General features: G+C 37.7%; 2 protein-coding genes across 3 annotated transcripts in view; both read right to left on the minus strand.

Moving 5' to 3' along the window:
• STK3 (serine/threonine kinase 3) overlaps positions 1 to 24,509 on the minus strand; it is an 881,840-nt gene that overhangs the window by 794,016 nt on the left and 63,315 nt on the right. For both annotated transcript variants that reach the window (XM_042464942.1, XM_042464941.1), the window contains 2 exons: positions 20,639 to 20,776; positions 16,539 to 16,664 (listed from right to left, as the gene is read on the minus strand). In XM_042464942.1, coding sequence (XP_042320876.1) covers positions 16,539 to 16,664; positions 20,639 to 20,776 — 264 coding nt within the window. The remainder of the gene's footprint in view (positions 1 to 16,538; positions 16,665 to 20,638; positions 20,777 to 24,509) is intronic.
• On the minus strand, positions 1,386 to 5,120 carry LOC121928050 (thymosin beta-15A homolog). The gene is made up of 3 exons (XM_042462240.1): positions 5,111 to 5,120; positions 3,232 to 3,245; positions 1,386 to 1,801 (listed from the first exon to the last, which is right to left on the minus strand). Exons 1-3 carry the CDS (start codon positions 5,118 to 5,120, stop codon positions 1,709 to 1,711), a joined length of 117 nt encoding a protein of 38 aa, XP_042318174.1. The 3' UTR covers positions 1,386 to 1,708.

The raw sequence follows: 24,509 nt of genomic DNA on the forward strand, positions 1-24,509 counted from the left end.
TGACCGCATCAGAAGATGCCCTTAGGCCGCGGCTAGCCAACCGGGTTGTTGGGGATGAGCTTTCTTTAGGCCACCTTTTCTAGGCCCCTCTCCATATGGAGAGGGATAGAGTGTCAACAATTAACATAAGAAACCGTCAGTATATTGTGGAAACAACACAGTATTGTTCAAGACTTTCATTTGTGCTTGTCATTGTAAATACAACATATTTTTTGGAAGAGATCTAACACCACACATTGGAAGCAGCAAAATGGGAAGCACTAAAGAGATGAGCCACTTAGCTCTTCATATAGAAAAAGGGTCCAATATTAACTTATCCAGAACACAACCATATACCCAAAGGCTGGGATCCACCAGATATAGCTCCAATCCTGAAGCAACGGAGTACCCAACAAAGAGGCTGTATTGGACCTCTACGTATGTTGCTCTCCCCTCAGTGTAAGAAACAAGGTGCATTTATAAATCACACAACTGCTAAATAACCAGTTGCACATGGTGTACATTTTACAACAAAACTTTTAGCTACTTTTAACATTATTATGTTTGATCTCTGAACAAAGAAGTGACAATCCCTGGTCAAGAATTTATAATCTAAGTAACACTGGGAAGTCACAGATGGTATGTTGTTCAATGAAGTGTATGAGGATTGAGAATTAACAGAAAAGATACTTCATTCTCTGAAGATGCCAGCCACAGATGCTGGCGAAACGTCAGGAATAAATTCTTACAGAACATGGCCACATAGCCCGAAAAAGCCCACAAAAAAATAAGAAAAGATACTGTTTTCAGCCTCTTACAGTTGTTTTGTGTGTTCAAGAAACGCACATGTGCAGAAGGATGAGGTACCCTGGTGGCAAATGCTGGCCAACCCAAATACATGAGAACAGAGGAGGAGAAGATGTTTTCCAGCACCAGATTCAAGCTTAATAATAATAATAAAATTTTATTTATATACCGCCTTTCCAGAGATCAAGGCGGTTTCACAACACAACACATATAACAATAAAAACCATTAAAAACATCATAAAAGCAAATTATACAGTAAACAGTCTCACGCTAGCTCAACAATGCTGCTGAGAGGAGAGAGGAAGGGAGTACATCAGGGGTCATCAGGGGTCAGGGTATGCCTGCTGGAATAGGTGTGTTTTTAACCCCTTTTTAAATTGTTCCAGCGAGGCAGCCGAGCAGAGCTCGCCGGGAAGCGAGTTCCAGAGCTTGGGGGCCGAGGCAGAAAAGGCCCTCTGCGTGGTGGTGACATATCTAGTATCTGGAACCCTTAACAATTGCTTCCCGGCAGACCTGAGTGTGCGGGGCGGATTGTATAGAGAGAGGCGGTCCTCCAAGTACCCTGGGCTCAAGCCATTTAGGGCTTTTTTTAAAAAAGAAAACAAACCAAGCAAAGGTGCAGAAGCCATGATGAGCCAAGAAGCTCAGCAGACCCCCAGGGATGGCATTGCTCCATTTAGGAAGGAAGGAAGGAAGGAAGGAAGGAAGGAAGGAAGGAAGGAAGGAAACAGCGTTGGGAGAGAACAAAGGCTGCCTCCGCTGCCCTTTCCCTTTCCCTGGGGGTCTTCAGGTGGCAGCATTTCTCCATTTGCAAAGAAACATGGCATTTAAAAAAAAAAAAGGGGGGGGGGGTTAATTGGTCAAGAAAGGAAGAAAAAAGGGGAAGGAGAGGAGAACTCTGCCGGGAGGAGGCTCCATCTCTCTAGGAGGACTTGGCCGACTCTTTCTCCTGTTCGATGGTCTCCTTGGAAGGCAGCGTGTTCTTCTCTTCGGTGTTGGTCTTCTTCAGCTTCTTCTTCCATTAGAGGATTTGGGAATTCCCTTCCCCCTTCTTGACTGTCCTCCCATTAGAGCAAGGGACATTTCTCTGCACAACACACTCTGTCTCAGTCAGGAAGGCAAGTGTCAGCAAGGATGGGAAATCCACCATTACCTCTGATCAGAGAAAAGAGCAGCTATTCTCCTCCACTTTATTTACCCACTAAATGGGAAGGTGAGCAGAGTAGGATCCCCACTTGTCTTCTTGGAGATAACAGAGGGAAGTCTCAGCCACTCTGTATCCCTAGCAATGGGGGAAAGGCACATAACAGGTGAAAACACCTCCACACAACACACAGAATTTTTGAACTATTCTGCAGCCAGCACTAAGTCATATGTAATAACTGTGCACGGGCTTTCCTGGCTGAAAACATCATGTCACAAAGCCCAGTACCAAAAGGTAGCCAGGGGTGTGGTCACAGCCTATGACTTAACTAGATATGGCACAGTTGAGGGGGCTATGGCTTTCCTAAACCACCAACACAAAAATAAGATTCCCCATTCCTGCATTAGACCATCTGGAGACAGCTTTCCCATGCACTTTTGACTGAAGAAGAGACTCTGTCCATGTTAACAGAAACTTTGTTTTCAAACTGCCAAAAGAAATCCCATAGTGACTAGAGGATAAACAGTAGGTTTCATACATTTCAATAAATGTACATTAAGTCAGATGCAGGGTTTCCTACCACAATATCACATACATAACCCTTTGAAAGTGTTTGGATGTAGAAATTTAGTTGCAGCTCCTCATGGCTAACTTTCTGAGGGCTGCATACCAGTGGTGAAAGGAGATGCTTCATCACAGCATCTCACACACACACCTACCCCCCACACACATCCAAAATATGCATACTCTCAAAGATAACATATGTATGTACACCTACTAATTCGTTCAGTCACATAGAGATATCTCTGCTCTTGCATAGCAATTAGCTTTGAATAAGCCTCCCACTGGCTCCGAACAGACTACAGCATTCAGGGAAAGGAAGGTTAAATACCTAGCTCACCAGCTGTAACAGAATCCTACACACATATTCATACACACACGCATACCCCTTATGTACTAATCAGGATTAAAAAATAGCCCCCTTGGGTCTTTACAAGACAAAAATAACCTTCTTTGGAGGCTTATAAACAAAGGCCATCTCTCAAGAGTTCTTTGATTGTGTCTTCCTGCATGGCTGGGGTTTGGACTGGATGGCCCTTGTGGTCTCTTTCAACTCTATGATTCTATGATCCTGTGAACTGCTATGCTAGTTTGACAAGACCAAGAAGAAAAACATTTCCCCAGTCATGGGCTATGGTATCCTACAGAGTCACTGAATTCTGTGTTGCCAGCAAGAACCTGGGTGCATCTTGGAAACTAAATGTAGAAAGATGAAAGGGTCTTCATTCTGCATTACACACCAAGTTTTTAATACCTGTACACATAAAAAAAAAATGAAAGAAGCTTTTCTTTCAGAGACAGAATGGACTGGAAAACTATATCTATCGTCATAGTAAGGCACTTTCCTCCAGAGTAATTTTTCCATTGTTCTTCTCAGTACCCCTAAATTGCTTTGCACAGAAGTATATTCATTATGTCTTATAACCCCTCCCTTATATACCCTTCTACATATGACATATGTTCAGTTTGATTGCTTGAAGGGGTAGGCAATAAAACTTGCTATTAAACACAATGTTTATAAAGGAAACACCTATTTCAGCATCAAAGACAAATTAAAATATATATTGAGTGTTTAATAGGTTGAATCATACCACTCAGAGACATCACTCATCAACAGAACTATTTATTTTCTTTCACTTGAAGAAAAGGATTTCTGGTCTCTCCTACATAACCACCATAAAATTAATAAAACACTGACTTGAGTTGCCAGCTCCTGTTATACAGTTGACAACATGGGTGTTTCTAACATACAGAAAAGTGTTTAGACCTTGTTAGATTTTAATATGGCATATAAAGCTGTTCATCCCAGCAGTAGGCTGTACATATGTGAAGTCAAAGGCTTTCATGGCCGGCATTCTTAGTTTTTTGTGGGTTTTTCAGGCTATGTGGCCATGTTCTAGAAAAGTTTATTCCTGACATTTCGCCAACATCTGTGGCTGGCATCTTCAGACAATGTTGGCATAGACGAGAGCTGGATATGTGACCCTGGGTCTGGAGGAAATTCCATATTAATCTGTGTATTGTTCTGTTGTTGATAGCAGGGCATCGAGGTGGGAGGATATGCAAAGAGGATTAGTGTCTGCTAACTGGTGACCATTATCTGCTGGGAAAGATCCTGGGTGGTTTCTCATTTGCATTTCCTGAATCTTCATTTTGCTATTCTTCAGAACTGGTAGCCAAACTTTGTTCACTTTAAGGGTTTCTTCTTTCCAATTGAAATTATCCAGATGTTTATTGATTTCAATGGCTTCCCTGTGCATTCTGACCTGATAATTGTTGGCATGGTCCAGAATTTCAGTGTTATCAAACAGTATTTTGTGCCCAGGGTGGTTTATAACATGTTCTGCTACTTCTGATTTTTCCAGCTGACTCAATCTGCAGTGCCTCTCGTGTTCTTTGATTCATGTTTGTACACTGTGTTTGGTTGTCCCTATGTAGACTTGCCCACAGCTGCATGGTATGCAGTAAACTCCTCACAGTTGTCACCACGGCAAAGATGCAGGGAATTAAGGGGCGGCCTCTATCCGCCTCTTTCCCCCCATCTGTCTAGCCCCTAAGTAACTTAAATAAAGTGCAATCTTTTTAAAAACATATATTAATGTTATTAAAACATCAGCAAAGGATGTAAAGGGCAAAGCAAAGGAAACTAATGTCAAAGAACTTGCAAAACTGTTTGTGCTCACCCTAAAGGCTGGATGGATGAGGAAGGACCTATGACAAATGCTGTCCGTGAGATGTGTGCAGGAGGCTAAGAAAATGTACACATATGAAAAGGCAAAGCTACTGACTACATTAGTAGTGATTATATCCTTTAACTTTAATGTGATAACACTGCCTGATCTTAACCAAGAAAAACTAACAAACAAATGTCTAATTCTAATTCTTTAAAGTCCAATTCCTCTCAGCGCTCCTATGAGGGGAGGGGCCAATGAGCTGCCACCACCAAGATTTTCCCATCCAAGCATTCAAAAACGAAAAAAGCACTGTACGGCAGACGAGTAGAGGGAATTGGTTCTTCTTTTAGGTTATCCAAGGATGAACTGAACTCTCACCTTTTGCCACTCTGGCCAGAGAATGAGATGATTCCTTGTTTGATAAGAGACAAAGTACAGTACTTACCTTGACCCATATGCATAAGTGATCCCACAATTTTGGGTCAACTATTTTACCAAAATTTCTGGATTTATATATGAATACTGTATATATTCATGTATAAGTCTAGAAATTTTAGTCAAAAAATTGGCTCCAAAAACATGAGTCTGCTTATCCACGGGTCAATGTAAGTACTGTACTCTAGTTTAATTCTTATTTTAAAAAAGGAACCATCCCCTGGTGAAAGGCAAAAGTGTAATGTTTTCTGGAAGCACTCACACTCCTTTTATATTCTCTCATTCATGAAGCTTTTAGTATGAGCCCAAACAGTCATGTCCACTGGAATTTTGTAAGTTTTCTGGCACTATTTTCCTTTGCTTCATCCTTTGCATCCTTTGTTACACATCCCTAAGTTTTACTCTCAACTTATCCACAAGTCATATCAAAATCCATAATTTTGGCCCCAAAATCTGCCCTCGACTTACACATGCGGTCAACTTATAGTTGAGTATACGTGGTATATTCCGTATGTATGTATGTATTTCTATGGTGCCTTATATTGTAAGAGCTCTGGACACTTTACAATAAATACAATTACAACAACTTAAAATGAAAGACAATAAAATTTACAATCAAAAATAATTTAAACATTCGAAAAACATCAAATAATGCGTAATTTTAAAAGCTGACATAAAAACGGTATAAAATCCTGTACACGCAGGATAATCGTATTATGCCCCAAAGGCTTCTGTAAAAAGCTCCACTTTAAACTGGCACCAAAATTAGACTGGCACCAATCAGGCCTGTAAGGTGAAGAGAGTCCAAAACTGGGTTCCCAGGGCTGAGAAGGTCCTCCCACATCTCCTCACACAGTATGATGCACCCACTGGTGGGATAAAGAGGAGGGTCCCTCCAGCAGATCTTATTCCTTGGGCAAATATATGCAGCTTGGCAGTTTCCCCAATTTACTGATGTCCCTACAAAATGCATGTTGTAAAATATGTTTTTTTTTTTAGTTTTAGATTTTTGTGTTTGCCAACCATAATTTGTTGTACTATCTATCAAGATCAGAGAGGGGAATGAGAAGTTCTCCAGATCTTACTAAATCACTGTTCTCTTCAATCTGGCTAGCACTGCTATGGTGAAGGATCATGAGAACTGGAGTCCTAACACCATATGGAAGATCACCTGTTTCCCAAACCCTGATCTAGATAATCCTTCATTTCTGAGCATTTCCACTCGTAACGACTAAACACACAATTCCTAAGCAGTGCTAGCAAAAACATGAGAACAATAGCATTCCATGAAAAGAAGAATGCCCAACACAGAAACATAACAGATGATCTGCCTTACACTAAGTCATATGATTGGCCCCTCTGGCCTAGTACTGTTTACTTTGGCTATAGTAGCTCGCCAAGGCTTCAAGCAGTGATCTTTCCCAGATCTACTACCCAAGATCCTTTCAAATGGACATTAAAAGAACTGATTCGGCAACCTTCTGCATAGAAAGAATGTGCCTCGCTCTATGGTTTCTCCCCTTACTGAACAAGAACCCAGGAGATCATTGAATATCACTTCAAAAACCACCTCAGCTGGCAAAGCCAACTCCTCTCATTTGTATGTACTTAAAGGGTTTGCTAAGCTATGATAAAGGGGGCAAGAAGAAAACCTGTTGATGCTTTGTAGAAAATATCTGCTGAGCAGATGCTTTGAGACTGTGGAACAGAGTTAATTCCAGCAAAGGATACAAAAGCCTTTCCAATCAGTGGCAGTAATGTGCCAGGAATGTAAAACAGAGAACTGATGATAATCCAGTTCATGAATCATAAAATCCATATGGAATAGAAATATTTAAAAACACTATTAGGAAATCCTACTCTTTCTGAAGTCAGATTTAGAGGATGTGCACAATATCCCAGCTATTTAAGGACTAACATGCTGTTCTATGTCTCAAGTCCTTTTACAAGGGCACATTCTACACCCCACAAAAAGAAACAGAGAAACTGCAAAAGAACTTCTTGTTGATTGTATAAAAGCTTCCAATTAAGTGTTTGATTTTAGGTTCTTCAGTAAAAAGCAAATTCTTTGATTTTAAAGAATCCTTTGAGGGTGAAATAAGATCAGCCAAATTTGCTTTCCCAGCCTAACATTGTTTAGAAGAGCAGCTTTACATATTACAACGGCTAACAAAAAATCTAGATGCCATTAATAAGGACCATGTTCCTCATCATGGAGAAAATATTCCTGTTCTTCTAAAAGAAAGAGAGAGCAGTCTTAGAAAGAATTGACTGTGTCCATTCATACCCATGACACAAAATAACTTTCCTTTTATCTACAACTAGTTTGCAATAAAACAATTTGTGATTAAGAAATTACAGTATTGGCTTTTTATATAATATTTTTGAAAGATTTTTTTCTCTAATTATTGAGAGTGCTACAGAAGTATTCCTCTCATTTTCATTAATAACTGTTAACTGCCCTCAAGTTGACCCTGGCTCCTGGCAAGCCTGTGGATGAGACGTCTCCAAGATCTCCCTTTCCTCCATTGCTCTCCTTAGGACCTGTAAACTCAGGCCCATGACCTCCCTGACTGAGTCTATCCATCGTGCATGAGATCTTTCTCTCTTTCTACTGCCTTCTATCTTTCCTAGCATTATTATCTTTTCTAATGATTTGTGCCTTCTAATGACGTAGCCAGAGTACAACAGCCTGAATTTGATCATCTTGGATTCCAGGGAGAGTTCCGGGACCCATTTGTTTGTTTTTTGGGCTGTCCATGGTAGCACTCTTTTCCAGCACCCTTTATTTTCATACAATGGGTTAAATCCAATGGCAGTTGTGTACTAAAACAAAACACTTTGTCTTGGACAATTCACAGCACTGGTTTTTACACATCCTTCCTACCAAGAGCAGTCAAGTATGCCTCCTGTAAAATAGGAGAGAGAATCATACAGTGGTGGGGGGATTCTATAGAGTCCCTGGGACCCCCACATACCACAGCATTCCCCCAATCCCCCCTCCTTTTCAGCCACAAACCCCTCAAGACATTACAGAAACAAAATTTGTTGTTTGAGAGATCCCTCCTCTAAAATAGAAAGAAGCCCTACCAAAAGTTACTGTTTACTGACCCTGCTGTACGCTGTATTTCAGAGGAAGGAATTAGCAAAACCACCTCCAAGTATTCCTTGCTTAAGAAAAGCCTATGAAATTCATGGGGGTCATCATAAACTGACAGGCAACTTGAAAACACATGCACTCACACACAAAGTAAGCCAGCCAGTTTATTGACTGCTGTCAATATTCACCTTTTCTAATCAATTGAAACAGACTCCTGTTGGTTTAATTGCCTAAATGATTCAGTTGAAATCCAGTCACTTTCCCCATAATAAAACAATACTGTTGCATACAGGATAATTTTATTCTGTTCTACTATTAATAATGAGCTAATACATTTTCAAAGAAGCATAATTATATTATAGAATGTGTGGACATTGTTACATTTATGTTCTCATGCTTCTCTCCTCCAACTGCCACAGGTGCTGACTCTTCTCTTGCAGTGACATCTCATAAATCCATTATACAAATATATACTAATCACAGTTTCCTCAACTTTCCTAGAGTTTTGACCAGTTTCCCTGACTGATTTCCATTTTCCTGACTTTCCAGAAAGTGGCAACTGGTATTACATACAGCAAGAAGTCAGCTATAAACATGAGGAAAATATGAGGCAAAACACAACCAATTCACCTTGAGAGAAGAGAAAAGAGGGTTTTTTTCCAACTACTGCTGGGGAAGTGTATGCTAAGTAGAAAACACAAGCAGACAGTACCATTCAATGAAACTACTCCCTTGTTCCTGAAAGGAAAAGCAAAATACTGTGTCATATTTAATGATGCTTCTTTAAAAACAAGGAATTAAGTCAGCAATGTTTACAGAGATAAATTTAAGTCATAAGGAAAAACAGTAATAAAATCATAGGCTTATAAGAATTCTGATGGATTTTTCACTCTCACACTATTTTAGGCAGTACATGTCTCTTGACCCATACATGAGATCGACTTATACACTAGGTCCATTTATACACAAGCAAATATTCAAAAACAATATACAGTAAATCTTCAAAAACTGTTAAACCAAATTACTACAGTGGAACCATACTTGTACAGTACAGTACTTCATAATTTCTTGATGTGTTTTTTCTTTTCCAACTCATGGTGACCCTAAGGCAAATCTATTACAGAGTTTGGTGGCAAGATTTGTTCAGAGGTGGGTTGCCTTTGCCTATGACACTATGATTCCCTCTGAGGCTGAGAGAGTGTGACTTGCCCAAGGTCACCCAGTGCATTTCCATGTTCAAGCAGGGATTCGAACCCTGGTCTCCACAGTCCAAGCCCAACACCCAAACACTACATCACACTGGCTCTCTATGCTGTGGCAATGTTCCTCATATTGTTTGAAAATGACCTCCCAATCTTTCAATCTGAATACCCACATTGGGCTCGGCATGAAACTGAGAAGTAGGAGGAAGACAATAGTATCATCTATGCAACTGTTTCAACAGGACTGAATGTACTGCTGGATTCCCTTGTTTCTGCCAAAACCACTGACATTTCCCCCTCTTCCCTGAAGCCCTCCACATATCCCAAAAAACCTATTCCAGAGGGTAGTAAGTAGTCCCATAGAGTGCTATAGCAGCCAGGTGTATGGCTCAATTCTTCCAGCATTGACTACCAAAGATACACCATGGCTGATAATGTATGTTCACATTACAGTACAAATATGCTAATGTTTCTTCCAATATTTCCAGCCCATTCCAATGTTTAAAAAGGTAAGCATAAGAAACATTTACAAGGAATTCCACTGCATCTCTAACATGGCACCATTTACACGTGGGTTGAAGGGTTGAATTGGTTCCAGAAGAACGTATGACATCTGGCAAGACAGCTAGTGGGCAGGGTCATGGCCCCAAAGAGGAAAAGACCACCCACTGCTGGCATGCAGCTTCTAATGTCATTTTAAAACAACCCAGTCATACAACCTCACATGCACTCTCATTTTTTTAAAAAGCCTAGTTACAGTGCATAAAGGTCAATTTTGGATTAAGGTGACAATTGAGGGGAAAGGAAAAGAAAGTGGTTGCCCTTCCATCCCCAGCAAAGTTAATGTACCACACATTGCATCAATGTCAACTTTGTAAAAGTCTTACTGCAGCTTGCAGGCGAGAGGAGAAAACATCCCATAAATTCAAATAAGAGCTCAGGTAGCAAGACAACTGGTATGCTGGATGGGTATCACATATGTGATGTTTTCTGGACTATATTCAGCCTGCAAGTCAGAAGTTTGCCATCTTTGCCCTACATACATACATACATACATACATATTTGCCAGCTGCACTGATGACCCGGCATGAGTTTTAAGTTAATTGTATTGTTGTTGTTGTTTCCTGCCCTGTTACTTTATGTATATGTAATTTGTATTGCTGTAAACCGCCCTGATGTTTTCGAAGGGCAGTATATAAATAAAGCTTTTATTATTTATTATTATTATTAAAATTTCTAGACTTATACATGAGTATATACAGCATGTAAAACTGTGCATACTCTGAGATGCATTATGTGCAAGGACAGTCTAGTAACCAGCACTCAAAGGACTTGCATCCAAGAAAATATTTGAGAAATCATTATTCAGAAGACCTAAATCCCAGAGTGTGCTCTAGGAATCAGCAGCTCTCTGATAGCTGGCTTCCAAGGTTCAAGAGAAACTTCATGTATGTAGGGTGGGGTCAGTCAATGTGTGCATGCTTTGGGAGGTGCACACGAATGCACTTTAAACATATACAACTCACATGGGAGGCACAAAAATGTGTTTATTTCTGCTTTAAAAGAATGGTAACTTATCTAAGGTAATTAAAGGTTAATGGTTTTGATTAAAGTATGCTGGGAATTATTCTTTGCTGTTGTTGGAAAAGCATCAATAGATCTGAACTGTGTTCTTGATTAGGGTTTAGTGCATAAATTTAGGGCCAGGAAACTATTTTAAGAAGGTTAGATTTGTTATTTACGTATACTACTTTTGCCTCTTCTGCAGTATGGATCCAAAATTTCTGCTAAACGAATGCACTTTAGTAATTCAGCAGACAGAGACCTCCTTCACAAATACCTGAAGATTTTCACAGTAATAACAATTTTTACATATCCTACAAGTATAAAATACATGACAATTGAATTTAACAAAATGTATGGTATCTTCTCCTTTATAGCTAGTTAACATAAAGCAACTGGCAAAACTGCATCTGAGTATTCCTTACCTAAGAAAAACCTGTGAAATTTATGGAGTTGCCATAAGTCTACAGGTGGCTTGAAGACACACACAATAACAAACCTGAAATCCATTTTGTAACCTAGCAGCAATGTTAACCACTCTTTGTCTATATACAGAGGAGCACTAGAGGGCAGCAAAGACAATTAAGTAAAATGGAAGTCTTAATTTTAAAACTTAACATAGAAACAAAATTTAGTACTTTATACAATAAACACTTAATCACTGCCTTTGGGGGGAAAACCCCTATTCCAAAAATATATATATTAGTAGTTATATGAACGCCTAAGATACAATGGTGCCAAGTGAGGAAATGGAAAAATATGTCTACTGACACTTGTTGTGTGCCTTCAAGTCCTTTCCAACCTATGGCAACCCTAAAGTGAACCTATCACAGGATTTTCTAAGATTGCAAATATGTGACTTGCCTAAGGTCACCCAGTGGGTTTCCATACCCAAGTGGGGATTCAAACCTTAGTCTTCAGAGTCACAGTCCAATGCTCAAAACCCTACACCATGGCAGCTCCTCTACAGACACTAGCACAGTGATGGCAAACCTATGGCACGCGTGCCAGAGGTGGCACACAGAGCCCTCTCTGTGGGCATATATGCCGTCACCCCAGCACAGAGTTTGCCAGAGTTTGTTATTAGAAAGCCAGAGAGTCACGGCACTTTGCTATAAATAAGTGGGTTTTGGGTTACAGTTTGGGCACTCGGCCTCTAAAAGGTTCACCATCACTGCACTAGCAGGACCCAATTATCAGCCATCTGAGCACTTGCTCAACACCTATCTTTTCAAAAATACTTGTGTCCAACTGATTCTGAGTAAATCAAAGGTCATGAATGTCCACTTTCTTCATTGTCCAGCTTTCACATACAGTATATGTTTCATCACAGACTACCAAAAATGGGTATTCCTCAATGTTTAAATACAGTACTGTAAATCTTGTTTGTTCCTCTCAAGAAGTCAGGGGAATTTAATTATTTAATAAATCATTAGAAGCTGAGACAAATTTTATAAATAAAAGTATAAGGTATTGCAATAAAAGTCAGAGACTGTTGTCTACCAACGAAAAGGCAAGTTTCATTGATTTCCACAAATATATGTGGAAAACGGTATTTTAAGCAACAGGTGGGCAGCATACATATTCCACCACTTTTGTGTGCTTCACACAGTTCCAGGACTAAAAAATAAGAATTTATTATCTTCCATATTTTTAGAAAGGCAGTAAAAACATGATGGCACAAATATAATGGTTGCAAACAAGAAATAAATCAACAGAAAAATGATTTCTCCCCCAACAATCCTAATTACTTAACTCTAGCTATTTTAAATTAAGAACTATTTCTTGAGGCATATCAATGAAATTAATTTTTAGGAATCAGTACCAGGGAAGGATGCACTCGGCACAGATGAGGTGACTGTACCCTTTGTTTTGTCAAATATTACAAAAAATGTTAATTATTTGGATGTATTCAACAGTATGCTTTAAACAAGTATTAAAGGAACTTAAATGTAAAGCAAAAAATATAGTAAAAATTGATTAGTAGTTCATTTCTTTTTTAAAAAATTCATAGAAGTAAATATTTGGACATGTTTTTTGGGGGCTGCCAGGCAACAAGTGACTTTACGTTTTCATAATACAGCTGCCTGACCTCAGAATCAAATTTGCATCACACTTCAAAAATGCGTAAAAGAAGAGATTGGTCATGTTTCGTAATGCTTAAACTAACATTTAAACTTTGATATTAGGATTAACCTTCTGTAGAGTACTCAGCTTGCACTTTTTACTTAATTAAAAAAATCTGTAAAATTACCTCAGCACCTATCAAAACATGTCAATTTGTCAGAATACATTCTCTTCAGACAAGCTATTCCTGTAACATGCCTAAACTTAATTTCAAAAGTATTATTTCCTATCATATTTTGCATAGCTTTCAGACAAGGTAGACACTGCTACTTGTTTATGAGAGTTGGCCAGGCTACAGGTGTCCATTTGAGCTTTTGAAGACATACTGTATTTTGAAATAATTACCACAGGCCATTTTCCTCTAATAAACCTTAAACAGAAAACAGACAAGTCCATTTTATCTTACAAAGCCGATTATCAACACACTCAAAATTAGTACGAAATTTCCAAGCCTTTCCTTTGAATCACTGCTTTTTTGAAGTAAGATGTGATCTAATAAGATCTTAACTGCTTTGTAGCAATCAAAATTAGTTCCTGTAACTCTTCCGTTTTAGCATATCTAGTAAGAGAGGCACTGTCACGCTAACCTTTCATAAAATGTAATACAAGCATCAGTGTTAAAGGGAAGAATGTCTTTCTCTGATGGTAGATGGAAGAGCAGTTTTTAACTCTGGCCTCTTCCACACAATACTCAAGGAAATATAAATTTGGCCAATAAACCAGTCACTTGGATTTCTCTTTCTGATTCAAAGACAACTGATGAAACTATGGTGATTCACAATGAATACTTCAGGGGTTTACTTAGCAGTCTCATTGTGCTAAGTATGAAAAGAAGCAGGTAAAACAATGCCTTTTACTTAACCAATTTCCAGTAATAAAGTAATTCACCTGGTTCAAGTAATGCAGAACTCTTGTCAAACAATAAATAAAACAGCAACTATTCAGCAATTCAGAGAGCAAAAGCAAACTAATTTACTAATATTGAGAAACATCTGGTAGTTTATTTAATTAGAAAACACAGCACAAAAACACAGATTGCTCCTATACTTAAATAGCCCTATGACAACTACTCAAGCTGTTTCTATTCAACAAAGTTATATATTTAAAATCCCTGTCATATCATTTGAAGAGTCCTATAAAGGGTACTTTACAACAGTGAGGGGGGGGAGGCAAAGAAGAGCATACAGGTGAAAAAGAAATCATCATCTTAGAACAGCTAAAATTATGTAATACAATATAACATAGCCTTTGTCTGTGATTGCTTTTCTAAGAAATACATTTGTGATCTCAAGCACTTTTGTATTTTGGTCTTGTGAAGCTGAAAAGCTCTTCCCCTGCAGTTTACTCTTAAATTAACGTGTCTCCTTAATGGACTGAATAATTTAAAAGAAAACTGCTCCTGTTTGGGTTTTTCTCTTTTTTTAGTTTATATAAAAATAGGGTTTGCCTCATCAAAACAAGAAGCAACAAAATTACAACGTCTCCATTCCACTGTCTCACAACAGTTGGTTTTGTTTGTTCCCAGTACAGATAAACACAATTATGATAACATTCCACTAAGAAGGAAGGATTCAGCCTGTAATTGCAGACTACTAAATTGATTCCCGTGTTGAATCTATGGCTGGAAGACAGTGTATTCTGCAGGATATATACACAATGGGTACATTTATAGCTTATGTTCCAAGAAACAGGTGTATGTTTTTATGCACTTTTAAATAGCAACATTCCAGATGATGCTACACAACTTTAGTCTTTTGTTGTTAACTGCCTTTGAGTCAACTTCAACTCATCACGATCCTATGAATGAGAGACTTCCAAGTCTCATGATATGGCCAAGATAGGACAACCTCAGATTAGTAATCGTTCCTCAAGCCTGATCTGCTCTAGCACCCATGTATTTGTCTTTTTAACAGTCCATGATATTCTCAGAACTCTTCTCCAGCACCACATCAAAAATGAGTTGGTTTTTTTTCCTATCAGCTTTCTTCACTGTCCAGTTCCCACAACTATACATAGAAATAAAATGAAATGAAATTCTTTATTACGGTCAAAGATCAGCATCAATATAAAATATAACACAGAAAAATAAAATAATACACATAAAAAGATTGCTTGGGATAAAAATCTGCCAACTAGAAATGTAAATAATTCATAGAAATGGGAAATACGAAGACATGGACATTGGTATTTAATGATATATTTTTACACTTCAGGATCTTGGCTGGTTCCTTCGCAGCTGCCCTTCTAAGTCCTAGTCTTCTGATTTCTTGACTGCAGTCTCCATCCTGATTGATGATTGAACCTAAGTATGGAAAATCTTGAACTATTTGAATCTCTTCATTGTCTACTTTAAAATTATGTACCTCATCTGTCGTCATAATTTTTGTTTTCTTGATGTTCAACTGTAAACTTCCCTTTGCACTTCTGTCTTGACCTTCTTCAATAATCTTTCCATATCTCTGATATTTTCTGCTTGGACTATGGTGTCATTTGCATATCTTAAACGGCTGATGTTCCTTCCCCCAATTGTCATGCCTCCCTCCTCTGAGTCCTGCTTTTCATATGTTATCAGCATACAAATTAAATAGGGTTATAGAATACTGCCTTCAGTCTACACTACACTACATTACGGTAATGTTATTTTACACTGCACAATAAAATGTGTTTTTTAACCTGCCAAACTAGGTTCCAACTACAAAGCATACCTTCAATTCTGCTGTACAAGAAAACAGTATCAAAAGCAAATTCTAAAATTAATGTGTCTGAGGAATTTCTCTTCCAAACCCTAACTCCCAGTACCTGGTTTTTAAATGCAAAAGATTTCAAGTTTATTCCTGGATATCTCTAGATAGGACTAAGACAAACTCATCACGTTTAAAACCCTGAAGTGCTACTTTCAGTCACAGCAAACAATACTGAGCTAGCTGAAACTTATACTCTGACTTATAAGTCAAATTCTTGCAGCCCATTCTAAAAACAGACTGTAAGATTGATCATACATTTATTACTTGAGGTGTGAAAATATGGACATGCACAACAACGGTAAACAAGATTGAGAGGAAGGTCATTAGCACCCTTTCTTCTGCTTGAATTTTTTTACTTAGAAGTTATTACCATAGAAACTGTATTTTTTAATTTTCTTGATTTAAAAAAAACAGATTATAAGGGAGTATCTTAACAGAAAGGATAGGATTTTCTTTAATTTAAAAAACAGATATGAGATTTGGCTTAAGAACCATATATATGAAGGCCTCCATTGAGTACAGTATATGCACACACCCCTTCTAAAACATTTATACAAACTTTTTTTTACACTAGATGTTATGCATAGCACTTGCCAAGAATGAAATCCAAAAAACTGAGGCGTAGGCAACTCAGGCGAAATCACTTAAATGTGTAGCTTAAATATGAAGCTTTTGTAACTGTCAAAATAATTCTAACGTACCGAGTTTTCATCCTCTTCTTCAAGTTCCCTCTGCTGCTCTTCATGCCTTTTAGCCTTAATTTCCATAGCTTCAGTAATCAGATCTCTTAGAATTGAGACTGGCTTGGCATTCTTAATAAAAGGATGCTAGAAAATAAACCCACACAGTTAAACAAAAGGAATCCTACACACAATCTGTACATATATTATGAATAGATATAACATGTTAAAACAACATGTCAATCAACTTCACAGACCACTGCATGAAGCAGCATTTCCCTTTGGACAGCAATTAAATCTGAAATAAGAAAACATATGATCTGTTTAACTGGTTTGCAAGAAAATAGGATTTTGTGAAGTCAAAGGCTTTCATGGCCGGCATCCCAAAAAACCCACAAAAAAAAATAGGATTTTCCTTTTTGTTTGTTTAGGTACATTGCAACCATGAGAGGAATCTCACTAGAAAATACAACAGAATTACAGTTAAAGAGGTAATTGCCCAAAGGAAATGCGAATTAGGTGGTAAATAAACAAAGCAAAGATAACCTGACATGAGAAAACAAACTTTTTAATGCATTCAGTTACACCATTTAATTCATCTTAACAATCTGACAATGCAAATTAGAAGGCATAAGCAGCGCAGCCACTTCACCTTTAAAGAACCTGTATTTTAACATGACCTGAGTCAATAGCAAGACCCAATATAAATTAAGTTCAAATAAAAAGCCTTGAAATGGGCAGAGGATACTTAATTATAGTTATCATATTCGTCACCACCTATTTAAATATAGCTTACACACTTTTGGAAGAGAGTTCTGCCACCAGGTTGTCACTACTGCAAATTTGGAGGTAGTTAGAACACATGCTTTCAGAAAATCCTATACCTTTTGCTAATATTTTTCCACTGCTTTAAAACTAGCTGGAAAACAATCTGAGAGAATGTCATCCTTACATAACCTAAAAATATTTAAAACAAATAAAAATAAATAAAAATATTTTAAGGAGAGTTGTACTTTGTGGTCTTGTCTCTATCATCCCTTTAATAGTCAAGTTTCTGGATAATGAAAGAAATAGTGGCCTGTTACAGACAGCCAAAATAAAGCTGCTTCGAGTCACAGTGGGGTATGGTGGTTTTCAATGATGCGTGCGTCCTAAGGGTCAGAAGCCAACACCAAAGCCACACGCTCGTGGCGTTTGGTGTGACTTCGGACCCTTAGGACGCACCGCATCATTGAAACACCATACCTCCACTGTGACTCGAAGCAGCTTTATTTTGGCTGTCTGTAACAGGCCAGTGACTCCTCCAAAGAGTCTAATTAGGAATTATAATAATATTGCAGTTTGGCATCTTCCTTAGGAGGATAACAAACTTTTTTGTGATAAGATTAGCATCCTCTTTTAGTGTATGTAATCATTAAGAAAAAAAATCTTATTTATTCCAACATGGCCTATAAATTTCCCCCCAAGACACTTTCTTGAAGAGATAATTCATTCTTCCAATCAATTTATAATCTCCAGCCCTCCATTCCAAAATCAGATATCCACTGCGTTGTAACTAACATGTGGAAATAGCTGAATGACATCACTGCCTGAAGTCATTAAATGAAGGAAAAGGTTAAAAATTAAAGTAACAAAGTTATGCTCACTTCTTTTCTGTGCTATTCAAATAAACCCTTGTTTATTTACCACTCTATACTACAGAAAAATAGACTTGAGTACTCACCCAGTCCCACCTAAAAGCAAAACAGGTGGTATTCTTCTGGTATTTACTGGGGACAGAACAATAGCTGCCAGTAACGTTTGGGGGAGAAAAATAGTTTGTGCCTACCTTGAGATTGTTTAATTTTCCACTATTCCAACAAGTATTAAAAAAAATGATTGTAACTGAAAAAATGTAAAGCTAGAACTTTAGCAATAAAAGTAAAGCATGTAAGATTCTTGTGCTTATTCAGAGCTTGGAAGGTTATTTTTAACAAGCAATTTCTAGCAATAGTTTCAACCAATCCTAATAAAGTAGTTTGTAGGGACAAACATTCTCCATCTGCTAGAGAAACTAAAGATTTCATACAGTGTCAAGAAGTATTCATATATTCTTGTGCAGGATATGTGCATGTGCTATGCAGAAAACACTGTTTCCTGAACAAAAAAATGTGGGCTTTTGTGCACAGAAGGGAATTATTCCTGTGCCAGAAATACATGTTTTTCTGTGCACACAAAAAAAAACATTTTTTTTGTGGCGAAGCAGTGTTTTTTCACATCACATAATATCTCCTGCACAAGAAACAGGTTGTTTCAAGATGTAAAAAAAAAAAATGCATGGAAATCCCCACCCCCAAAATTTGTGAAATACAAATAATCTTTGCTGCTGCTCTATTATTCTCTCAAGGGCTTCTTCAGCATCTGGAAACATCTTATTCTACAGAAAAACAATTAATAATGAATACTCTGTCTATTCATACTTTTTAGTTATTTCCTTTAAAAAACATCTGAATGCTATCAGCCATGGGACTGTGATACAAAACATATTCTCCTCATCATATCACAATACCTGCAACAGATCATGAGGTACAGCACAAGGCACAGATGAGTCAGGACTTAAACAATGTGTTATTGACCACTGAGTGAAAGCCATGTCCTCTTAACCATAAAAGTAACTTGAACATTACAGTTATACCACAGAAAGAGTTATTTGTCAATAAGTTACAATCATACAAAGACATATGATCGGTACGAACACTGGCTTCATTCCAATGCCAAATTAAAACATGATTTTTTATTAGTGCTTGGGGTCTAATGATTTTTCAAAATCTGTACATGCACATGGTTTTTAAAATGATTAATTTTTTTAAAACATATTAAACTGTTAGACTGTCTATTTTTACTGTTTAAAACTTTTATTGCTTTACATTGTTTAAACTTTTTTTGTATGCTAACTTGAGATCTTATAGGAAGGGACATTTTTAAAAATAGTAAAATAAATGAGTTATACTTTAGTTACTAAAAAAACGGCATTAATGTAACATAACTAGTTACCTGGAAAAATTATATCTAAATTCTGAATCCAATTTGGCGTTCAAAGAACAATAAAAAAAGAGGACAAGAAGAAGGGAGGGACAAGTACGAGGAAAACACAATAGCGTTATCAAAAAGGTCCTGTCCAAATTTGCCACCTGCTAGAAATCGTTTACCAATTTCATTTCAGAATTAGGAAGAATGAAAGAGGAAAAAGTGGCATTTCAAATACAAATATGTTTAAAACTAACAATAGCTTGAGTATCAAAGATATTTTAGAAAATTGGGCAAGTAGAAAAGTTCCCTTTGATCCACATCTTTGCAGGACATAGTTATTTGCCAAACAGATTTTCCTTGTCTTCCCTAAATAGAAGTAGTTCAACAAGAGAATGGGAACAAGTTCTATATAACCTCTGCAGGCTTTTCTATCATCATCTGACAATGAAGCTGAGAACAAAATAACTCAGGGCAGACATGTGGGCCAGTAGAATTACATGGGGGACACTTGGGCTCTTCCATTTTGAGCAAACAAATGTATTTTCATTCATGTTTTGAGAACTGCCTGGCTACAGAGGAAAAAGCTTTTAAGGGGACTGCTGGACTTTTCTTTTTCCCAATGTGTTTTGAAGTTGTTTTAAAATCAATTGTTTTTAAATATGATACAGACAGCCCTCTGTATTCACAGATTTTGCATCCACAGATTCAAACATCCACAGTTTGAATATTTTTTTAAAAAAAATCCAAAAAGGAAAACCTTTATTTTGCCATTTTATATAAGAGACCCCATTTTACTACCCCACTGTATAAAATGGGATTTGAGCATCCACAAATTTCAGTATACATAGGAGGTCCTGGAACCAAACCCCAGTGGATACCAAGGGCTCACTGTAATCTGCTTAACTATATTCTATTATTAAAACTTAATGAGTTCTTAAGTGTCTCTGGTTTTTAATTATGTTGTGAGTTGCCTTCACTTCCTGTAGGAAAAAGGCAGGATATACATGTAATAATAAACATAAATTCAAGCCTCTTTATGCCCCCTCATGGAGCCTAAATTTAAGCTTCCTCCTGACACACATGTTCTTGAATAAAACCAGCTGATTACTGACCTGTAAAAGTTGTGTTGCAGTAGCTCTCTGCTCGGGATTCTTCACCAAACATTTTTTCACAAAATCAGTGAATTCATCAGACCAAAGCTCTGGCTTCCGGAATGTTGGAGGGGGGTTTGTAGGAATCATAAAAATAGCCTGCATTTTTCAAAAGATAAAAAAGTCTATAAAAATCCACAATTTCAGCACATAAAAAACAACTTTTTCTTCCTTATTTTTCAAGTTTCTCAATCAAGTAAAAACAAGATTAGCTATTCTAGAATTTCCAGCAGCAACAAGATAAAGGAAGCAAATCCATCTGCTATCAATGTAGCTATTTCCCATTACAATTTCTTTCATTTAAATTGTGCCTCATTGTGCACATCATTCTTTGCCATTCCTATATCACTATTACTTATCTATTACTCTTAATCAGTCTCAAGAGATCATTTTGACTTTCATGATTCTTAGCCAAGAAGTGAAAGCACTTTCTGGCTAAATACATAAGAATTCATCATACTAACGCATGTGTCATATTTCCATTTTATACAATACAGCAAATTGGGTAATCAACTCTATAATGCTCTGGGGCACTTACCTATTTTAAAATGAAGCATGCTAATCGGGTTTTCTGATTCTGCTAATGTAATTCAAACATTTACACCATAAAAACAAACAAACTCTGACAGGTCAATTGGAGCAGGCAAGAATACGGTAGATAACATATTAAGCATAATTAAGTGACAGGCTGGTGCTCTCTCCTTTAGATCCTACTACCAATGAAGCAGCATCTGTCATAGGATTCCTTCCAATATAAAATGAGAAAATAACACAGGGCTCGCTCTCATACTAATGTTACCCATTACAGAAACAGGAGCAATGCTGTGGTGGAAGAAGCTTCAGCCTGGCTCCTTCAAAAAAAGCCCAGAAGTTCTCAAGTTATTCCAAGTGTGTGAGAAAGAATTTCTGTGTAGCAGCTTTCAGATTAGGTTGTTAATGTGAAGAAGCAGGTGGCTGAAGTGGTGTGATTTGATTCTGCCATTTGAGATTGCAAGGTGCATATTTTCATTGCATCTCAATGTAAAAAACAAAACAAAGAAATCCAGCATGTTATAAACTAACCGATCAGAGATAAAAGATTTACTCTAATTATCAGTAAAAAAATGTCGTTTTGGTGCATCATGGGTGTGCATTCAAAAGTATCATATGCACACACATAACCAAAAATGATTGCACCAAACCAGCAAAGTCAAATAGACTTCAGCATAATGTGTACTACAGTTTTTGAGCACCAGTGTTCAACAGCTGTGAAAAGATCTCTCAGAAACTGTAAAATTGTGATGCTGTAGTTACATTGTACTTTTTTTTCCAAAAGGAAAAATTATCCTTCACTGTTTCATAGGTGAGAATCACATTTACTTTTTACAGTACAATATCCATAACTCCCCATACTCTCTTGCCATGCTGGCTGCAGTTCCTTTTAAGAACTGTATCCCTAAAGGTTTACTATTGTATTTTATTGTATTTATATCCCACCTTTGTCCCAGTATAGGACCCAAAGTGGCATACAGACCTTAAAAACACTTAAATTTTTAAAAACTCTCTTAATACAAAGGTTAAAATACAATGAAACTAAGTGGTGAAACAGACAACCCTGGATTGGGGCCATGGCAAAGAGACACATAGCCCCAATCCAGCCAGCTTCTACCACAAATAGGAGCTTTAAAATCTACTCCTATTTGGGGCAGGAAAAAGCCACCCTTTTGCCTCTGGAGCTGGCTTTTTGCCAGGTCCTGGACATGGGGTCTAAATGCCACACCCCCAAGTTGCCCAGAAGTCACCTGGCATGTAATCGCTGGAGCAGTTTCCGGGTGACTTGGGGGCATAGTGTGTATAAACGCCACGCTCCCAAGCCAGCTTGAAGCCAGCTGAAACTACCAGTCTGTTTCAGAAGCAACTTTGATTTAAAAATATATGTTAAAAATTCAAGTTAACCTAGAATTTTAAAGATATTTAAAACGTAATAAAATAGAAACAGTATACCACTCCCCATTAACACTCTAAATGCCTCCTTAGATAAAAATGTCTCCACCTGCTGGAAGAAAGAGAGCAAGGAAGGGACCAACTGGACCTCCCATGGTATGGAGTTCCTCGTCCTGGAAGCAGCCACAGAGAAGGCTCTGTCCTACATCCTCACCAACCGCACCTGCAAATGTGTTGTTACAGAGAGACAGCTCTCCCCTGAAAATCTTAAAGCGTGAACTAGTTTATATAACGAGATAAGGTCTTTAAAGTAGTCCGGACCTAAGCCATGTAGGGCTTGAAAGGTCAAAACTACAACTCTGAACTCTGCCAAGAAATGAACAAATAGCCCCTGTTTCAACAGGGGAGTTACATGGAGCCCTAGTGTCACAATAGTTAAATGTTGGTACTGCAGCCACTACATTGTACGTTCTATCCTAGAGGAGGGTTCCAAGGTCCACTCAGCCTTCCATCCTTTCATGGGTTGGTAAAAAGGGTACCCAGCTTGTTGGGGCAACTGGCTCACAAATTGTAATTCGCTTAGTGAGTGCCAGTTCACTGATAAGCAGTATAGAAATGTACTTGCTAATGCTATTGCTATCTCTGTGCTCAGCCCTGGTCAGCAGCCTGGCTGCAGCATTTTGACCCCACTGAGGTTTTTGAACAGTTTCCAAAAGCAGCCCTAGGTAAAGCACATTACAGTAGTACAAACAGGATGCAATCAAGGCATGTGTCACTGTAGCCAGAACTGACTTGTCAAGGAACGGGCACAGCTGGCAAACAAGTTTTAACGGTGGAAATGCACTCCTGGACACAGCCAAAAGGTAGGTGTACAGGCTCAGATCCCAGGTAAGGATCTGACCCAAGCTATGAACCTGAGATTTCACAGGAAATGTGACACCATCCAGCAAAGGCCAAATCCCTGTATTTTATAAGCCCTGCATGTCATAGTCTTTCCCAAAGTCTGTTCAAATATTCTAATATTTTCCATGTTCAGAGACATTATTAACTTCATAGAAAACTGACAACAAATCAAGTTTGTTTGTGTTTGTTTGTTTATATCCCACCTTTTTCCCAAGATGAGATTATCTAGAGGAAAATTTACAGTGTCATTAACAAAGAATGAGCTGAAAGTCTAAATAGTAATTAACACTGATCTATGACATACTGACTCACTATAAACTTTACTATATAAGCCACCATATATAAGATCATTAGAGCATGTAGCAAGCCCTTCAGTTTTATTTCACTTTTACAAGGTTGTTTGGGAATCAGCTCCACAGCAGCTCAGAACCATAATAAAAACTGCTTACTTGTGGCCAAATAATTGACTGTGTGTAGTAAGTACAGTATACATCTGTGACAGTTAAATGTTTAATACAGTATATGCAATTCAGTTTGCTACAGAAGGCAAACTTTTATCTTGCAAGATAAAAACAAATCCCATTGCTAAGCTGCTAGCCCTGTGAGGAACATAACACAAAGGCACACCCTAGACTAGAGGTTACAACAGCACCCATCAGGTAATTCAACTCACTGGCTTCATATAACCAAATGGCTTTACCAGATAAGGTGAAGGAGGAGAGGAAAGCACCAGCAGTGGGAAGGAAAAAACTGCAGTGCTACTGTCAATAAAAACATTTAATTGTTTATTTTATTGTTTATTTATTTGATTTATATGCTGCCTTTCACCAGAATCACTGAAGCAATCCAACAGAATTCTGGAAGATCTTTAGAGTCAAAGCCTTGAAAAGTTGAGCTTTTTTTAAAAATCAATTTTAATATATTCATAACAGAAAAAAGAGAGAAAGTTATTTTCAGATTAGCTGCAAAATTATATACACACACACACATACATAAATATATAATT

This window comes from Sceloporus undulatus, chromosome 4 (assembly GCF_019175285.1).
Source record: "Sceloporus undulatus isolate JIND9_A2432 ecotype Alabama chromosome 4, SceUnd_v1.1, whole genome shotgun sequence".
Classification (NCBI taxonomy): Eukaryota; Metazoa; Chordata; class Lepidosauria; order Squamata; family Phrynosomatidae; genus Sceloporus; species Sceloporus undulatus.